The following is a 16,422-nucleotide window of genomic DNA, read 5'->3' on the forward strand; positions in this document are numbered from 1 at the left end:
ATGCATATGAATACATACCCATCTTTTTGCTTGGACATTTATCTAGGCATGTAGATTATAAGCAATCAAAACCAATCTTGCTTTTTGAATTATTTCTCACTGCAAGGCTTGGTTGGATATCTTGTACATAAATGGCAATATAAAGTCAAATTAATTCGCTAAATTGGCTTTCACCAGAATGGACCTCTTTCCCTCTGAACCTTAGTCAATTGGGAGAAAAAATATTTCCATTTTGGTCCTGAGCACTCAGCTGTTTTTCCTTGCAACATTGGCTCATCTGTGAAAGAGCTCATCCTTTTGAATCTGACTTAGTAGAGTGTATTGCAGAACAGCAAGTGAGCAGCTTGGAGTGATATTTAGAAATACACAGTACATTTGAAACTCATGCATTGGCAGTTGTATATTTAATCTGTAATTCTGGAAGGCAGCTAACTGGAGTTGAAACTGTGATAGGGGGATTTTTGTAAATGGGATTCATGTTCACAGAAACACTAGAGCTAATACTGCACTATTTAAAAGTCGATGATTAATTGTTAAGGTTTTATAGTGCTGCTCAAAATGCAGGTTTTTTTTACTTGTGTGGTGAAGAATGTATTTAAAATTAGAAACTGGCCAAGCCTACAAAGGGGCCATTGAAAAACATATAAAAATCCTGCCATATGAAATGAAACAAATATAGAAAAAGCTTACATGGCATTCAGTAAGATATGGTTATTAGAGGTTATATCTGTTACAGACTGACTGGTTTGAACATTTGGTTTTGCTAAAACGGTATTTAAAACCAGATGCAAATGCAAAATATTTCAGTGCATTTTCTTTGGCAATAGATATTTTTCTCCTGTAGCTGGTCTCATAGCTGATATCATTATAGAGAGCATCGTGAACATGACAATGTATGAGCAGGTTTGATGTGCCATATATTTCTTAGTATACCTTTATATATTTTTATGTGATGCGGATTTTTTGAAAAGCCTTAGAGAAAATATCTGTTTTCTCACACAACGCAAAAGACGATAAGATTTTCTGTGTTACATTTATAATGCTATTATGCTATTCTCTTTCCCCATTTCTAAATTTGCCCTAACACCTCCAAATGTAATTTTTATCCTCTTTTGTGATGTGTTATTGTTTAACTGGAGTTGGGGACTGGGATTCAGCCTGCTGGCTGTAGGCTGGGTTTGGAGGGTGCGGATGCAGAGCTGAGCTAGGAAGGCCAAACAGAAACTGAAAGCAGTGTGCATCCCTGTCTTATGCAGTGATAACAAAGCTGTGACCTGGCCCTACGAAACCTGGACTTGCCTCAGGACGCAGGGTAAGACAGGTTGTGTTTTGGTACCAGTGGACCAGTGATAGTTTCTCTGGTGGATTTTACTGGACAGTGGTTTGGAAGTGTCCTAGAACAAGGGGAGAAAGGAAAGGATGAAGCAAAGGTCCTTCTGGATCCTGTTAGGAGCCGTGGACTGAGCTGTAGTGTGCAGAGCGTGCTAGTCATTGGAGGCTGAACAGCAAACTGGTGGCCCAGGTGACACTTTTGTCTAAGTAAGCAGGATCTGCTTTGTACAAAACATCTCTTATGCGATTGCCTTTCAATGTAAGCATTTCAAGCAAAGCGGTGTCCTCATTAAGAAAATATCTGTAGAGAGTAATTCTCTTTAATGATTGCTGATTGCTTCTCTATTTGTAGTTGATCTTGCCAATAGCTTCAGTCCATACCGAGAAGGCAGATTTGTTGAGAAACGACTGAGATCCTCTTCAGAAGGTACTGCTGGAGGCAGTCGGCTGATCATAAAACCAAAGACTGGAAATACAGAAGAGCTTAACAGCCTACGGAAGCAGAGAGCAAGCTCATCCTCTTCAAAAATGAACAGCATGGTTAGTTTTATTCCCATATGCGTAAGTTTTTGGGTTTTAGTGGTTGATGTAACTATAATGAGAAGCAGCAACTTTACAAGTAATGGGTGGTAATAAAAGGGGCGTGGGGAGGGGGAGGGTGCAGGAAGCTGTCTAGGCTTCCAAAATGTGATCCAGGCTCAGCTACAGTTATTAAAAGTTTTTTTTCAGGGTGTGACATTGTGAAAAGGTTTGCATACTTTCTGTGAAGAGATTCTTGTCATGCTTTGCTGATTTGCCTGGGAGAAAAATACTGGGAGAGGGAGCTGCAGCAAAATTCCATATGACTATATCTGAGGTTAAAATACAGTGGGCTATTCTGTGGCAATATTTTATTGTTACTGTGTTAGTTATTTCATGGACTCATGTCTGGTATGAGTGAGATGAGACTCAGATCAGAAGTTGTATAGAGAGGAAGTTGTCTGTAAGGAGGCTCATTTGAAAGGTCAGAGCAGTCCCTTTTGAAACTGGTAACAAGTTTGAATGCTTTCACTCTGAGCTCAAGGTAGGGAGGAGAGGAAGGGATCTCTTCTGAGAACCCTTGAGGGTCCCGAGGACTGGAACAGCTAAGACAGATCAGATAACTGCAGGAGAGTACTTTTGAAACCTCTTCAAGTGAAACAATAGTAGAAGGAACTGAATGACTGACAAGTTTGTGCTTTCCTAACCAGTGAGAATAAACATTTTAAGATGAGTGTAATTGGTACTTACGCATGTGCTCTCCAGTGAGACAAATAAAGAAGATGCTAAAATTGAACATCTACAGCAATGGCATCCACTCTTTAGCTTATAGGAGTCACTAAAACAAGTTTTATGGCCATTATTATTTTGAAATACTTTATTCAACATGCTAGCTGAAAAAGAGGAGGATTCATTTTGTACTTATATCTGAAAACAGCTTTCCATAGAAAGCAAAAATCTCCAAATTTCTTAACCACTGCGTAGAATTGCTAAACAGATGTGTAAATAAAGGGGCTTTTCCTTTTCAAGTTTATGTAATAGTCATTATGTTACAATGATGCAGGACCAAACACATCCCCGAGAGACACAGATGTGAACACAACTGCCTTTTGTAAAAGAGAATTTTTGCAGTTTTTTGGAGATGTGAAACTATTGGTGCAAACTGATCTTAGGTTTCCAGTTGTGCTCTTCTGGCGTAGTTTTACAGGCTAATACCAAAATTCAACTACTCATACCATTACTTAGACAACTTTTATAACTGTGTGCTGCTTTGCCAGTCTCACCCGAGAAGGCAAGGAAAGCTAAAATTGTCTTTCTCTGTGAGATTCGCCCATACTAGTTCCTGGTTGGTCGTTTAAAAATAGGTCCCCAGAGAAGGATCTGATTTAGTGTGAAATACCCTTAAGGGAACTGTGGTGGGAAATTGGGGTTTGGGGGTTTCTCAAGAGGATGTGAAATCTCTCTTTTGTCTTGGTAAATCTCACCCATGTGCCTGAATGTATCATCCAAATGTTCCTTTGTGGCTGGGCTCACAAATGCTGTGGATGGTAGGAGAAAATTACATCAGTACCAAGCATATTCTTACTATGTTCGGCTGACGCCCAACAGATTTTCCAGTTTACCAGTGTACTGAAGCAATGGTTACTAAACAGACTCAACTAAAATGGAGTTACTTGATGTCTTTTACAGAATGCTTGCCCGTACGCTCACTTTGTGTAACCTGTGCAGATTGGATTACCTACGCTTCAATAACAGGATTATTCTCTTCTTAGCAGTATCAGATTGTGCAGATTTATCAGTATTCACTGATTAATTTTATCTACCTGAAAGGGCAGGAGGCAAATAAATTTGGGAGGGAGAAGATTTTATACATCTGCCTTTCTTGTTTCTAGATTGTTGCCAACTTGTCAGATGAAGCAGTCCAGTAAAACAAAATTTATTAAAAACCACAAAACCACCTTGACCACCACTGGTTTATTACACCCAGAGATACAGCACAGAAATTATGAGGTAGAAATGCTAAATAGTAGAATAAACCTTTGTGCTACTAAAGTGTATAGTTATAGTGTGTTTCTCTGTTTTTACAGGAAGTTCATATCCAAATGTCAGTGAATAACATCTTATTTTTCAAAGCCAGAAAGAACATGATGCCATTTAAAGATGCTGTTTCGTGTAGGCATAGAGCATTACGCAGATGTCGTTCCTGCCCTAAAAAGCTGGTTAACCCTGGCTGAAGCCTGTAAACCTTATTTGGGTTGTTAGATCCAAGCTATTTGGCAAACCTCTGCATTCATTAAATACTAGGCTAGACTGATGCCATAGCACTTCATTCTATTTAGCCTGGTATTAATCATGAGACTGGGCAGGTGACAACATGGTAATAGGAAGTAAGCAAAGTGTGCGTGTAGGGTAGGTAGCGATTTGAGTCTCTTCTTCATGTTTTGTGTATGAAATCCACAGTTGTGGTTTTTTTGTTGTTGGGTTTTTTTTTTTCCACTTCCATTAGCAAGATTGTCCACAAATTCACAAGTGTTTGCTCATGCTTATTTGTATTACAGTCACAGACCAAGAATGTTTATGTCAAGATTACTGGGCATACTCATGAGTGAAGGTAAAATTATTCCTGCTTTCCCCCAATATGTAAGGATGTCATCTTCATATGTGAAGAAAAATGCTAGGTGAAAGCTTTTTTAGTAAAAAATGAGGTTTAAGAAGAGGTAAAATGAACAAAACCAAAACCAACAGCACTCCCCTCCACCCCCAAACAACCAGAAGGCAAAAGAATAAGTAGTGTTCCCTGGAAAGAAAAGGGATTAAAAATTGAAGAAATTGAATGTTTGTAATAATATATATCTGAACAGTAAAAAGGCCCCTTCAAAATACTTGTCCCAAGCAATTAATATTTAACACCACGGTAGCAGATTGTTACCAGTGAATGATCCTAATGAAGAATAAATAATAGGTAAAGAATTGGAGTTACTAAACGAAGTATCATTAGAAACTTTACCCTAATTTTCTTGTGTGCCTAGAAAAACATTAGGCATTCTTCTGTGGCTGTCTGTATTCATTTTGTTCAATTTTGGAAGACAAGGAGCCACAGGTGTTTAAGAGATGGCACGTTCATGGGGGATTGCTGAGGCCTCCCAGCCATTGTGGTTCAGTTCTGCTCTGCGGCACCAAGCCAGTGGTAATAGCTGCGGATGCTGGTTTTCTAGCATCATCCAGATGTTGTGTTAGGCTGAAGAAGCTTTGTAGTGTGGAAGATACCCTTTCCTCAGAAACTGAAGAAAGTCCTCCAAGACCCTGTTGCTTTCTTTTTCTTGTTGGCAGGCAGTGTGGGCTGCTTCTGCTAAGGGGCTGGCAGGAGTGAGGAGCCAGAAGAACTCAGGGGATGCTAGATTTTCACAGGAGATGAGAGGAAGAAAAAAAGATTAGCATCTGAGAAACTGCTCTTCCTCCTAAACTTGCTCAGCAGAATATTCTTGCATGACTGGCAGTGCTCTTTTTGAAGGTGATAGAGAAAAGCTTGGATAGGTGGATCTCCTAAATACCGGCAATATGTATCAAACCTACAAAGATGGTCACTAGGTCCCCCAGGAGTGGCATTAACTCATTTGTGAGATGCTGAAAGTAATTTATAATTTGGACAAGAGCAATGCTACTCATAAATAAGATATAAGGAAAGAAAAAAGTCATTCAAAAGAACTCTGCAAATGTGCCAATTTCTGTAGTAATGTAAATAATGAACTGAAACAGACACTTGAGATTAACTGCTTAGATTACTAATTTTGTGTGGTTTTCATCAGAATAGTTTCAAAGCCATCATTCTTGCAGTGGCAGATTTCTGCCACAAGATGCCATCATTTCACTAAAAATGGTTTTAGACTTTAGTATTACATAGTTTACACAGAAGGTGAAAACTGCAATTCAGGACACGTTTTTGGAACAGCTTAATGTTTATTAGCCTGTGCAGTATAATAGACCCCTTTCAAATGAATATGGTTGATACTGATGCAATTTAAAGAGATTCATATTGCTGTGGAAACTCTGGTCATTCAAATGTTCCAACTATGAAGTCATCAGTTACAACTTTAAATATTTAGACATAACATATAGACTAGTTAACTATGTCTCAGAAGGTTGATAGAGGCTATAGCTGACCTCTCTGTTCTCCAGCTAGGTGGTGGTTCTTTTCCAATGTGTAAGAGAGGCAAAAAGAAAGAAACAAAAATGCAAAGCAGCATGGTAAAAGACCTGAATGACCTGAAATATGCAGCCCTGCAAGACCAATGAAAAGAATGTAGACCTGTGTAGTTGAAATGTAGGAGACAATTAGAATAACCACATTGAAAAAAATAGGATCAGACCCCCAAATTGCTGTAAGTTTGTTCTTTAAAAGGATTTGGAGACAGAACAGCAGGAAAAAAAGACTTGATGTGCTACACTACTTAGAATTAACAGTAGAAATGGAGGTGTGTGTGAGTGACAAAATTATCTATTGCTTCTCATAGTAGTGGCTAATGTGTAAAGATGACTATCCTAAATATCACCTTTACCACTACTAAAGAGGAAATGTAAAAAAAAAAAAAAAAAAGCCTTTTTTTTTTTTAAGTCGCTGATAGAGATTTTTAAATGCTAACAGATTCCAGTCAGTCATTAAAACCAGATAGTCGTGAAGGATGATATGAATGAAAGTAGCTGTATGTTACTAGAAGTTAAAAAAAAGTTCAGAGGATTGTTGGAGTTCCTAGACCACAATGTGCAACTTCAAGAAGTGAGCTGTATTGTGCTGTATGCACGCATGTGTTTTAATTCTGTGTAGAAATGTGACTGCATACATGTAGTAGAATGAGACTGCCCACTTACATCTGGCTCTCACAGACCTGACTTTCTGCCTCTCTGCAGTTATTTACAAAGAAAATAATTCTTTGTGACTGCTCCCTTGCCCACACCTGGCTATCAGCATGTGTGCTATATAACTGAAAGAAACCTCATTTTCCAGCTTTTTTCTATGTCAGTGGGTGAACATTACCACTGTCCTTTCTGTTCTGCAGGACTGTGTTTCTCTGGGCACTCTCTTGAGCACAGGTTTTTCTTCAGTTTCTCATACTTGAATCTCCTCTAAATGTTGCCTGTTTTTCATTTCTTAAATTCAGCTACAAGTTTTCATCCTTGCAGGTTAAAATGTTTATTCTTGCCCTCAGTGCTGCGTCATTCTCTCCTTTTGCCTAGAGCAAGGCAGCCTTGCCTGCTTGTGTCAGTCCAATTAGAGCTGCACAACTTATTTTTCCGGATTGTTGCTTTGACTGTGCTCTTTCTTTCTTTGCATCTTTCCCATGATTCCAATATATTAGATAAAAGTGCTTGTTGCCAGTTAAAGGACTTTCATGGCCTAAGGTCATCCCAGCTTTTTCCCCTCAGCTTTAACAGTGATACAAGTCTTCATTGCCCACTTGTCAAACTGTCAAATAGTTGCATTCACGTTTTCTGCTACAATGCCTATCATGCACTAGAGTAACTGCAGTTACCACAAAACTTCCTTCACTTCTGTTGTCAATTTTCATTTTATTTTTTTGCCTTGCCTATATTAAAAGCACACTACTGAACTAAGATAATTTTTTAAGATGCATGCCGGTACTGTATTACTGAAGTTTTTTTGCTTATCCATCTAATGCTGACACTTAGGCAAAATCCCCTATTCCTCATGCTTGTACTATGCTTAATATGTGGGGATGCTCTGAGTACCTAACATCTCAGTAAGTATATTTACAACTTAAATTAAGAACAGAGTATGCAAAACCCAATGTTGGAAAACAGGGTAATATTTCGTGGGCTACTGCAGGGTTCAGTTGGATAATGTGAGGGGTTGAATATGTCAGTTAAATGTTAAATTAAAAATCAATAATTGACTAATTTAGTGTAGAGAGGGCCATCTGAAACTTTGGGAAGATATTACAAAGGTAAATGATTGACACAGAAATAGTGACATACTAGCAAAAGAGATATCTGCAAGTATTTGAGATTCTTTGTATATCTCTGGAGGGAGCAGAAAGGCAAAACATAGGTCACTTTAATGGAAATGTGTTATGGCCTCTGCTTGGAATGTCTGTTTGTGATAATTATCTAATTAGCAGCTGGTGTCTAGATTTTAGTTAAGTGTCCTGGATATTCTGTGTGAGTAACAGTACCTAGGTTTTGTTACCTAGGTGACTTGGGGTGACCTAGCAATTAATAGTCAGGTTTCTAGTGTACTTCAGAAATAGTACTTGCAATGATGGAGCAATTATCCAAACCCCACTGTATTCAAATCTATTCTTTGTGTTTGATATCGTATGTTATGAAGCAGTATCCAAATCTGCAACTCATGAAAAGTGTGATCGCTGCTTCTCACAGATTACTTTATTTTTAATGTTTCCTAAGTAGTCTTGTTATCAAGCACCAGTTCTAACCTAGTTGCTACATCATGAGAGAAATGACAGGATCCTGTGCCCCCATGGACTTCACTGAATGTACGTGAATAAGGGCTAAAATGTTTATGTTCCTCTTCTCTGTGCTGAATAGTATGATATTTTGCTGGTGCCTGATGAAGCACTGAGTGTGGGTAAAACTAGGTTGGCTGCTAGTCTAGAGAGGATTGAAGTGATTTTCATATTTGTTCCAAGTTGCTTTAACATTATTTTCTCCTGCTCTTTTCTCCTTGAGTATGGACTTGGCCTTCTGCTTCATACCTTCTGCTTCATACCTTCTGACAGTCTACACTGAGACCATTTGGAAGCTGAGATTTTTATGCAATCTGTGGCCAACACATTATGTGGAAAATGCTATCGAAAACACATGAGTTGAATGGTTTATGAGTTACAGTGGGTGACCAGTACACTTAAAAGTGGAATTGAAGGTGGTTGTTTTTGTGACTTGTAATTGTGACCTGTAGAGGCTTGAGAAAACCCTATGGGATACACTCTCCATCTACAGACTGGAGACACATTAATGATTAATGTCTTAACAGTAGATAAGCTTCTGTCTTGACAGCTTGCACTGGAAAGGCAGTGAATGAAAGGTTATAGAGAGGACTTGAGTGCTCAGGGTTTCAGTTCAGGTTAACCGCTCCTCCCAGCAAAACAGCGTTTTTCAGATATACCAAAACTGTTATAAAAATATGAACCAGGTAAGCAAAATGCACAAACTCCCGTAATGTCCTCAGCACAACTTTATTTAGAACTAACAAGGCTATGTTTTCTCTGAATAACTGCAATCTGTTATCTTGCTATACATATCTCTGGTATCTGTGATGTTCACAAAAGTTTTTTCATAGTTAAAATATATGTTACATTTTGTTCTGTCACTGAAGTATGGGATTTCTGCTTAATTCAAATTCTTCTCTGTTATACTGGACTTCTCAATGGGGAATATTTAGGAACATCAATTCTTATTGAACTGTTCAAGCAAACTCTGTAAGGCACCGGTTCACCCTTCATGTGAAGCGGACTTGACAACATTCATTTATAACTAGCTTTGTACTAATGTAACAAAATCTGCCCTTTTGTAATGAATTTGGCGTTTTGCTCCTTTGTGGACAGAAACTGTGGAAGCCACTTAAAGCAAGAACCGTCAGGACTGCTTTGATAGTATAAGGCTGAACAGTGCTGTCTAAATAGGAACAAACTGCTGATTGTAGGTAAGTAGTAATTTGGATCTTACATTCTTAATTTAGCATGGAGAAAGTGCCTTTCACATACTTTTAGCATGAAAAAAATGGAAACGGCAAATTGGGATTTAAGCATTTTGTCTGTGATTTTTAGGTCAAGTCAACTAGAAGATTTTCAGCTAAATGCCCTGTGGGAAATTAATGTCTGTGGTGTAATATACATTTCTTAACACATTAAGAGCTTTGGAAAATCAGATTGCAGTTGTTAGACACTTTGAATTAATTCTTGAGATCAAGTACCTAATGGAAATTAATTTAGATGTGACTTAATACTTACACTATGGTGTTCTATGCACTTCTTTAAGGACATAATCATTATAGCCCAAAAAAGGGTAAAGTGTTATTCTAACATTGCTATAATTATTCTGATTGAATAGAGTTATGTTAATACAGGTAGAAGGTAGAGTGTGCTATTAGCAATTTTAAGTCCCAGAGTAATCATGGCAGTGGATGGATGTGTTGTTACATAGTGAAAATAGGACAGAATTAGTTTTTCTAGTTCTGTCGTGGGTTAACCCCAGTGGGCAGGTCATCACTGTGCATCCATTTGCTTACTCCCTCCAGCAGGATGGGGAGGAGAATCAGAAGGGTAAAAGTGTAAAAAATAGAGGTAAAGACAGTTTAATAGGTGAAGCAAAAGCTGCACATGCAAGCAAAGCACAATAAACAATTAATTCACTTGTTCCCATCAACAGGCAGGTGTTCAGCCATTTCCAGGAAAGCAGGGCTCCATCACACGTAACAGGTACCTGGGAGGACAGATGCTGTAACTGCAAATATCATGCCTTCCTCCTTCTTTCCCCCAGCTTTTATTGTTGAGCATGACATCATATGGTCAGGGACATCCCTTGGGTCAGTTGGGGTCAGCTGTCCCAGCTGTGTCCCCTCCCAACTTCTTGTGCAGCCCCAGCCTCCTCGCTGGTGGGGTGGTATGAAGAACAGAAAATTCCTTGACTCTGTGCAAGCACTGCTCAACATTCTTCTCTGTGTTATCAACACTGTTTTGGTCACAAATCCACAGCATAGCACCATACTAGCTACTATGAAGAAATTTAACTCTCTCTTAGCCAAAATCAGTACAAGTTGGATATCTGGTATTTTCTTCTGAAGTTCTAATATAGGGGTACTTGCTGTAAGTATTGTCTGAACTAATTTACAGGGGACTGGACTTTTAAAACTACAGATAGGTGTCCTCTGTCATGTGTTATGTTTATTTTTCTTTTTTTTGTATTTTTCTGGAATACTTAGCTCTTTATCGAGACTCAAAAATATAACTATAAATGACACCCAATTAGTGGATTTTTCTAACAAAACATACTTCTGTGCTAGTCTCACTACATTCCCCAAACAATTTTGCGAGTTAGTGTTAGGAGAAAGCTTATTTCAAAGCTGCTCATCTTTTTGAGTTGATATTATCTTTAAGGATTTCTTTTCCCACATAAAGGGAAAGATTTCTGTCTGCACATAAATATCTAGTAATGTGTTAAAATATGCAATAATGATCAATATCATTTAAACAGATAACTATATTTGTCAAGCAAAAGCAGCTTTGTCCTTTTTCTATTTTATTTTGGCTTTTACATTTTAGTTCCCTATTCATTACCACGTTTTCCACAAGCACAACATATTCTGAGTACAGGTGAGTACTGTAGCAAAGCTGTTATGCAGTGTTGTTGAAAAATAAAAAAGAATTTCTGTGGTCTTTAGTGTGTTTGTGTATGTAGGCTACTGAAATCTGCATGTCGCCACCTACGTGCCACCTCCAAAGAAACAATTTATTTGTGGTGAAAACCTTTACCTTCTGCTCAGTGCCTGTCATGCTTTGGAGATGTGAGAGAGGTCAGGGATTTACCAAGGATTAAACAATCCTCTGACAAATCTAATCAGTACTCCCTACTGACTCTCACAATACGTTAATCAGTAGTAGGAGAGGAACAGAATCACTGAGGTTGGAAGGGACGTCTGGAAATTTTCTGGTCCAACACCTCTGCTCAGAACAAGGTCAGCTAGGATTTACCCAGGGACATGTGTAGTTGGGTTTTGAGTATCTCTGAGGGTGGAGACTCCCGAATCTCTCTTGGCAACCTGTCCTGGTGTTTGTTTAGCCTTTTGTTTTAAAAAAAAGAAACAACAAAGCTTTTTCTTGGGTTTCTTGTATTTCAGTTTGCGCCTTGTCTATTCAGTGGGCACCACTAAGAGGAGTCTGGCTCTGTCTTCATTATTGCCCGTGACCACCCTCGTATGTCAGATGCTCAAAGCCCTTTGATACTGGGAAGAGATGAGAGTCCAGGGTTGAAATGCAAGGACAGGGAGCTGCAGGGAATACTGAAGAGAACTCCTTTGACACCTCCCATTGCACTCCCAACTCATTTGTTGTGCCAGCGGGCTCTGCCCAGTCATGCTCTGTCTGCAGATGTGCTGGGGTGGGAAGCAATCATAAACTCACAGGAACTGGCATCATCTCCATGTGTACACACACCCTCTTATATTTCCTTACTCTACTGTATGGACTAGGTGTGCCAGAGAAAGGAGGTGGTTAACAGGGAGTTCCTGTGACGTGCTATGATGGTGGATGGGAAAGCAGAAGTGTAAGCAGGGGAGGAGGCAACCGGGACCCTAACAAATGTTTCTGAAGGAATCGGAAGAGGTAGTACAACCTGATGTACTGTGTGTGCTTGCATACTGGGATCTCTTTCTAATTGTAGAAGGGACACAGGTCAGGGAAACCTGAGAGTTGTCGTTGGTGGAGACAGGTGATAGGGTTATGTGACCTAGTGTGGCTGATCTAATATCTGTATTTCAATTACTACAGCTGAATTTTAAATAAAAGAGGGGTCTTTATGCAATGAGTAATACACTTAAATGGAAAAGTCTTTCTATCCAGCATTGGTAACAGAAAGTACTTCTTAAGAAAACAAGGTAAATGAATTTAATTTAATTCCTTCTGTGCAATGGAAGATTACTGTCACGTCTGTTATCTTGGGACATGCCCTTAGCACTGGCAGATTTTTTTGCAACTGTGGTATAACTTCTCAGGTTAGCATATGCAAATGATACATACCATAGGAAAACAGAAATCACTAGGTGACTTCTCTAAGGGAGACAGTTAATGGAGAGCTAATTCACTGAAGTTGAAATTTATGACTAGTGAATACAAATTAAACAGCATCGGGTTTTTCATCGTGTAGGTCAGATGATTCACAGATAGTTTGCACTCACTTGGTTTTTATGAAACTAATTGAAAATTGCCCTGGTCTTGTTTGTAGAGTAACTAATTTAGCTCCTGTCCTTTCTTGTGCATATCATTTGCTGTGGTGTAGGCCCCTCAAGCAGTGTGACCAAGAACAGTGTGTGGTGAGAGTTCTGCAATGCTTTCCCATAAGCTACCTGTTTGTATTCTTTTGCTTATGTGAGAATAAACTCAGAATAAATACAGTATTTTTTTCTCCAGGCTATACCAATTCATGGTAGGGAGTGTCTTCCAGGCCTTTGATTGCCTTGATTGATTAAAAAAAAGGTAATGGGGTGAGAAATGGAAATGCTGTTGGGTCATAGTTGTTATATTTGCAGTCCTTCTTGTCTTACCAGTGTGTTGCTGAAGGCAATGCTAGGTGAACCTTGGGTTAAGGAAGGTGGCAGTGGCTGGAAAACTAGCTGCAGACCCCAAAAGCTTGCCATTTAGAGCAAGAGTGTTTTCTGATTTAGAGTCAAGTGCATGCTAGCCCACTAAAGACTTGGGATCACGTTTTACATGCTATGTTACTGATTGATATGTGGAAATTAGGTTTGGGAATGCTTATCTAGGTTAATTCACCTTTTAACAGAGAAATAGGCAAAAATATATTATTCAGGAATGGAATGAGATGTAAAACCACATTTTGTTGCCTCAGAGATCATTTTCTGTATTCATAGCATTCATTCAGTAAAACTAATAAAATTCATTGAAATAACATAGGCCTGGTGAATAGCTTAATATCTTTCTTTTTAAATTTGCATAACTCACTGAATAGATGTTTTCATTAAAAAAACATACACAACCCCTCAAACACCACAAACCTTTCTGAAATCAATACACTTTAAATTCAGGACAAGAATATGCATTTTTGTGTTTGAATTCTTCATAAAGAAACAAACATTTTGCATTTTTGTGCTTTGAAAAGCTTTCTTGATTTGAAGAATATTAGTGTCAGATAATTGTCTAGGATTTATGGTTACATAAACAGCCTGGATAGCTGTTATGAGTCGGAGCTGATTGGCAGTCAGAGGAACATTGGTACTTGAGAAGTAGTAGTTAGTAATAGCTGGAGCAATTCATTGCATGACACTTACAAAACGCAGTCTTTGGTACCAAAGAAAACCTGGGGAGGAGAGTTAAAATTTTTAGTAGCAGCCTGCTTCAGGATCTTGAACATCTGCAACGGGATGGAGAGTTTTAATCAATCCAAGGCTAATGGATGATTGTTCACCAGTCTATTTCAGTTGCTCGGATAAATATATTGGATGAAAAGAAGGGCTTCAATTTTTCTCACTTAATTGTTTTTTATTCATATGCATGTTTTAAGTTATACCCACATACCTACCCTGTTATGTCTCATCCTGTAAAACAGGCAGTACTGTAGCAGAACTCACATTGTCTCCTAAAAATGACTCCTGTAAGATTCTTCACTGGATAACTTTTTGGAGTATATCAAAGGAAATGAGGTTAGTTTTGACTGCTCCAAAAATCAGAAGTTTGCATTTGCATGAGAAGTCTCCTGTCATCTTCATTTGGCATGTTGTAGTTGATAAAAGTAAAACCCACCAGTTTTATATTTAGTTACTCTAACCTGAAATGATAAGATTTTAAGTGTTTGGAATATATTTTGAAGAAATTATCCCAAAATAAGCATTGTGAAACTTGTGTTGTGCAAAGTAAAATGAGTAAATAGTGGGAGGGAACACTTAGTTAAATGAAATTGTCGTTATAAATCTGCAGACTTGGCAGACTGTTACCCTGGCAGACTTTTGTCTTTATAAATCTGCCAACTTTTGGAATCTGGCTCCTTACTGGAGTGGAAGAACTGGGAGTGGGGAAAGTGAGGACCTGATCCAGAGAGGAGCGAGGAAGATAACGAAAGGGTAGGACTTACTGCAGGATGGGCTATGTTTCCATCAGAAAATGGGGAGGATTATGAAGTGCTGATGATAAGAGAGGAAGGGTTGAAGGTAAGAAAGCTGGGATTTAGTATGGGATGGAGTTCACTGCGGGCTATGTGGAAAAGAAGCAATGAAGCACTGGGAAGGAAAGAAGTTTAGAGGAAATTTGGGGCTCTGCATATTAAGAGGATGGAAAGTAGGTCAGTGGAAGGAGCTGGGAAGAGGGGAGAGGCTTTCTGTGTTTTTGTAAATCAGGCAGGAATTGAGGGAAAAGCTGGGAACTAAACAGGTCAAGAGCTGACAGAACTGGTTGCCAAGAAAAATTTGTGACCTGTCTTTTATCTGAAATACCGAAATCCAGGGGTTAGTCTTATTTTCTATGAATATTCCCTCTAAGGGACAATATTCAGAGGAAAGTAAGGCAGCCTGTGAAATATGCATTGTTGGCAACAACCTGTCAGGCATTTCAACTGAAAGAGGGAAGTAATGCAATTTTCCTGCTGTAAGTGTGGCATCGTGCACGGTGGTATAAGTCTTTTCATATTTTCATTACTGACATTTTAACAGAATTTTTCCTCCAGATGAGAATAAGTTGTCATTTTTGCCTTTACTCTTTAAGGACAGATGTGACGTGGAAAACAATTTGATCCTGTTATCAAAGCTATACCTTTTCTTTTGAAACACTTTACCTTCTCTGACCCTCTAAAAGAGGAAAGAAGAAAAAGGAATATTTTTGCACCTTGATTCATAGATATTTATGCCTGTAACTTCCATTCATGTTAGCTCTGATCAATGTTAAATCACAAAGTATCCCCAGCACTGACATCTTCCTTAATTTGTTAATTCAAGTCTTTATACAAGATACATTTTCTCCTTTCTGATGTGACAATTATGTGCTCTTTTTGCAACAGACCACAATATTTCTTTTTCTGTATCTTTTTCTTTCACCTTGTATTCACCAGGTGCAACTGTTTTCACAGCTATTGTTTAGATGTCCCTGTTGTGTTCCTTATTTTGCAGGTATATAACATGGGAAATATTTTCTTTCTTTACTTGTGATTAAGGCTTATGTGATGAATTGTTTCCTTAAATGATATGGCATTCTTCAGGGCAATATCTAAAAATATAAATGTGACACACTAAAATGAATTTATGAAGTTTCAGAACAAGTCTGAGGCTGTATTAAGTGGATTTAGATGAAGGGGGGGGGAAGCAGTCAGTAGAGACTACAAACTGTTTTATGGACAGAATTGTATCCAGGAGAGCATATACCTACAGACAGAAAAGTAAGCTTCTGAAATTAATTCGGTGTGTCTAATGTGTTGACATTTCTAAGGGAATTATGAAAAGATGTGGTGTCACCTGTTTATTCATACTGTTACTTTTACTGTTTTAACCCTATGGTTCAGGGCTTTTGCTGGTCAGAAAAATTCTGTGGTCAAAAATAACCAAGCAACAGCTGGGTCAATTGACCCTGTTCGCTGTAGACCTGGCACCATGCTGTAGGGAGTGATGTGGGCATAGGGGAATTGCTAATTGAAGGTGGCAAGCAGAGAAAACATCTTTTTTGGCATGGCTGTTAACTTAAAGCGCATGTCAAACTACAGCCTTGTGTTGGAGATCAGAGACTGGCTGCTGCCAGTGATGTGGTATTAGGCGGGTCTCACAGCGTTGCAAAGATTTTGTGAGATGCCTGTTCAGTATGTCTTGTTTACACCTACACTATTAAA

The 16,422-nt window shown here is 38.6% G+C and overlaps 1 protein-coding gene across 8 annotated transcripts in view; it reads left to right on the forward strand.

The window, feature by feature from the left end:
• The window catches only part of CCSER1 (coiled-coil serine rich protein 1), a 735,482-nt gene that overhangs the window by 77,582 nt on the left and 641,478 nt on the right, over positions 1 to 16,422 (forward strand). For all 8 annotated transcript variants that reach the window (XM_075030636.1, XM_075030670.1, XM_075030654.1 and 5 more), the window contains exon 4: positions 1,685 to 1,872. In XM_075030636.1, the coding sequence (XP_074886737.1) occupies positions 1,685 to 1,872 (188 nt within the window). The remainder of the gene's footprint in view (positions 1 to 1,684; positions 1,873 to 16,422) is intronic.

Source organism: Buteo buteo, chromosome 1, assembly GCF_964188355.1.
Source record: "Buteo buteo chromosome 1, bButBut1.hap1.1, whole genome shotgun sequence".
Taxonomy (NCBI): domain Eukaryota; kingdom Metazoa; phylum Chordata; class Aves; order Accipitriformes; family Accipitridae; genus Buteo; species Buteo buteo.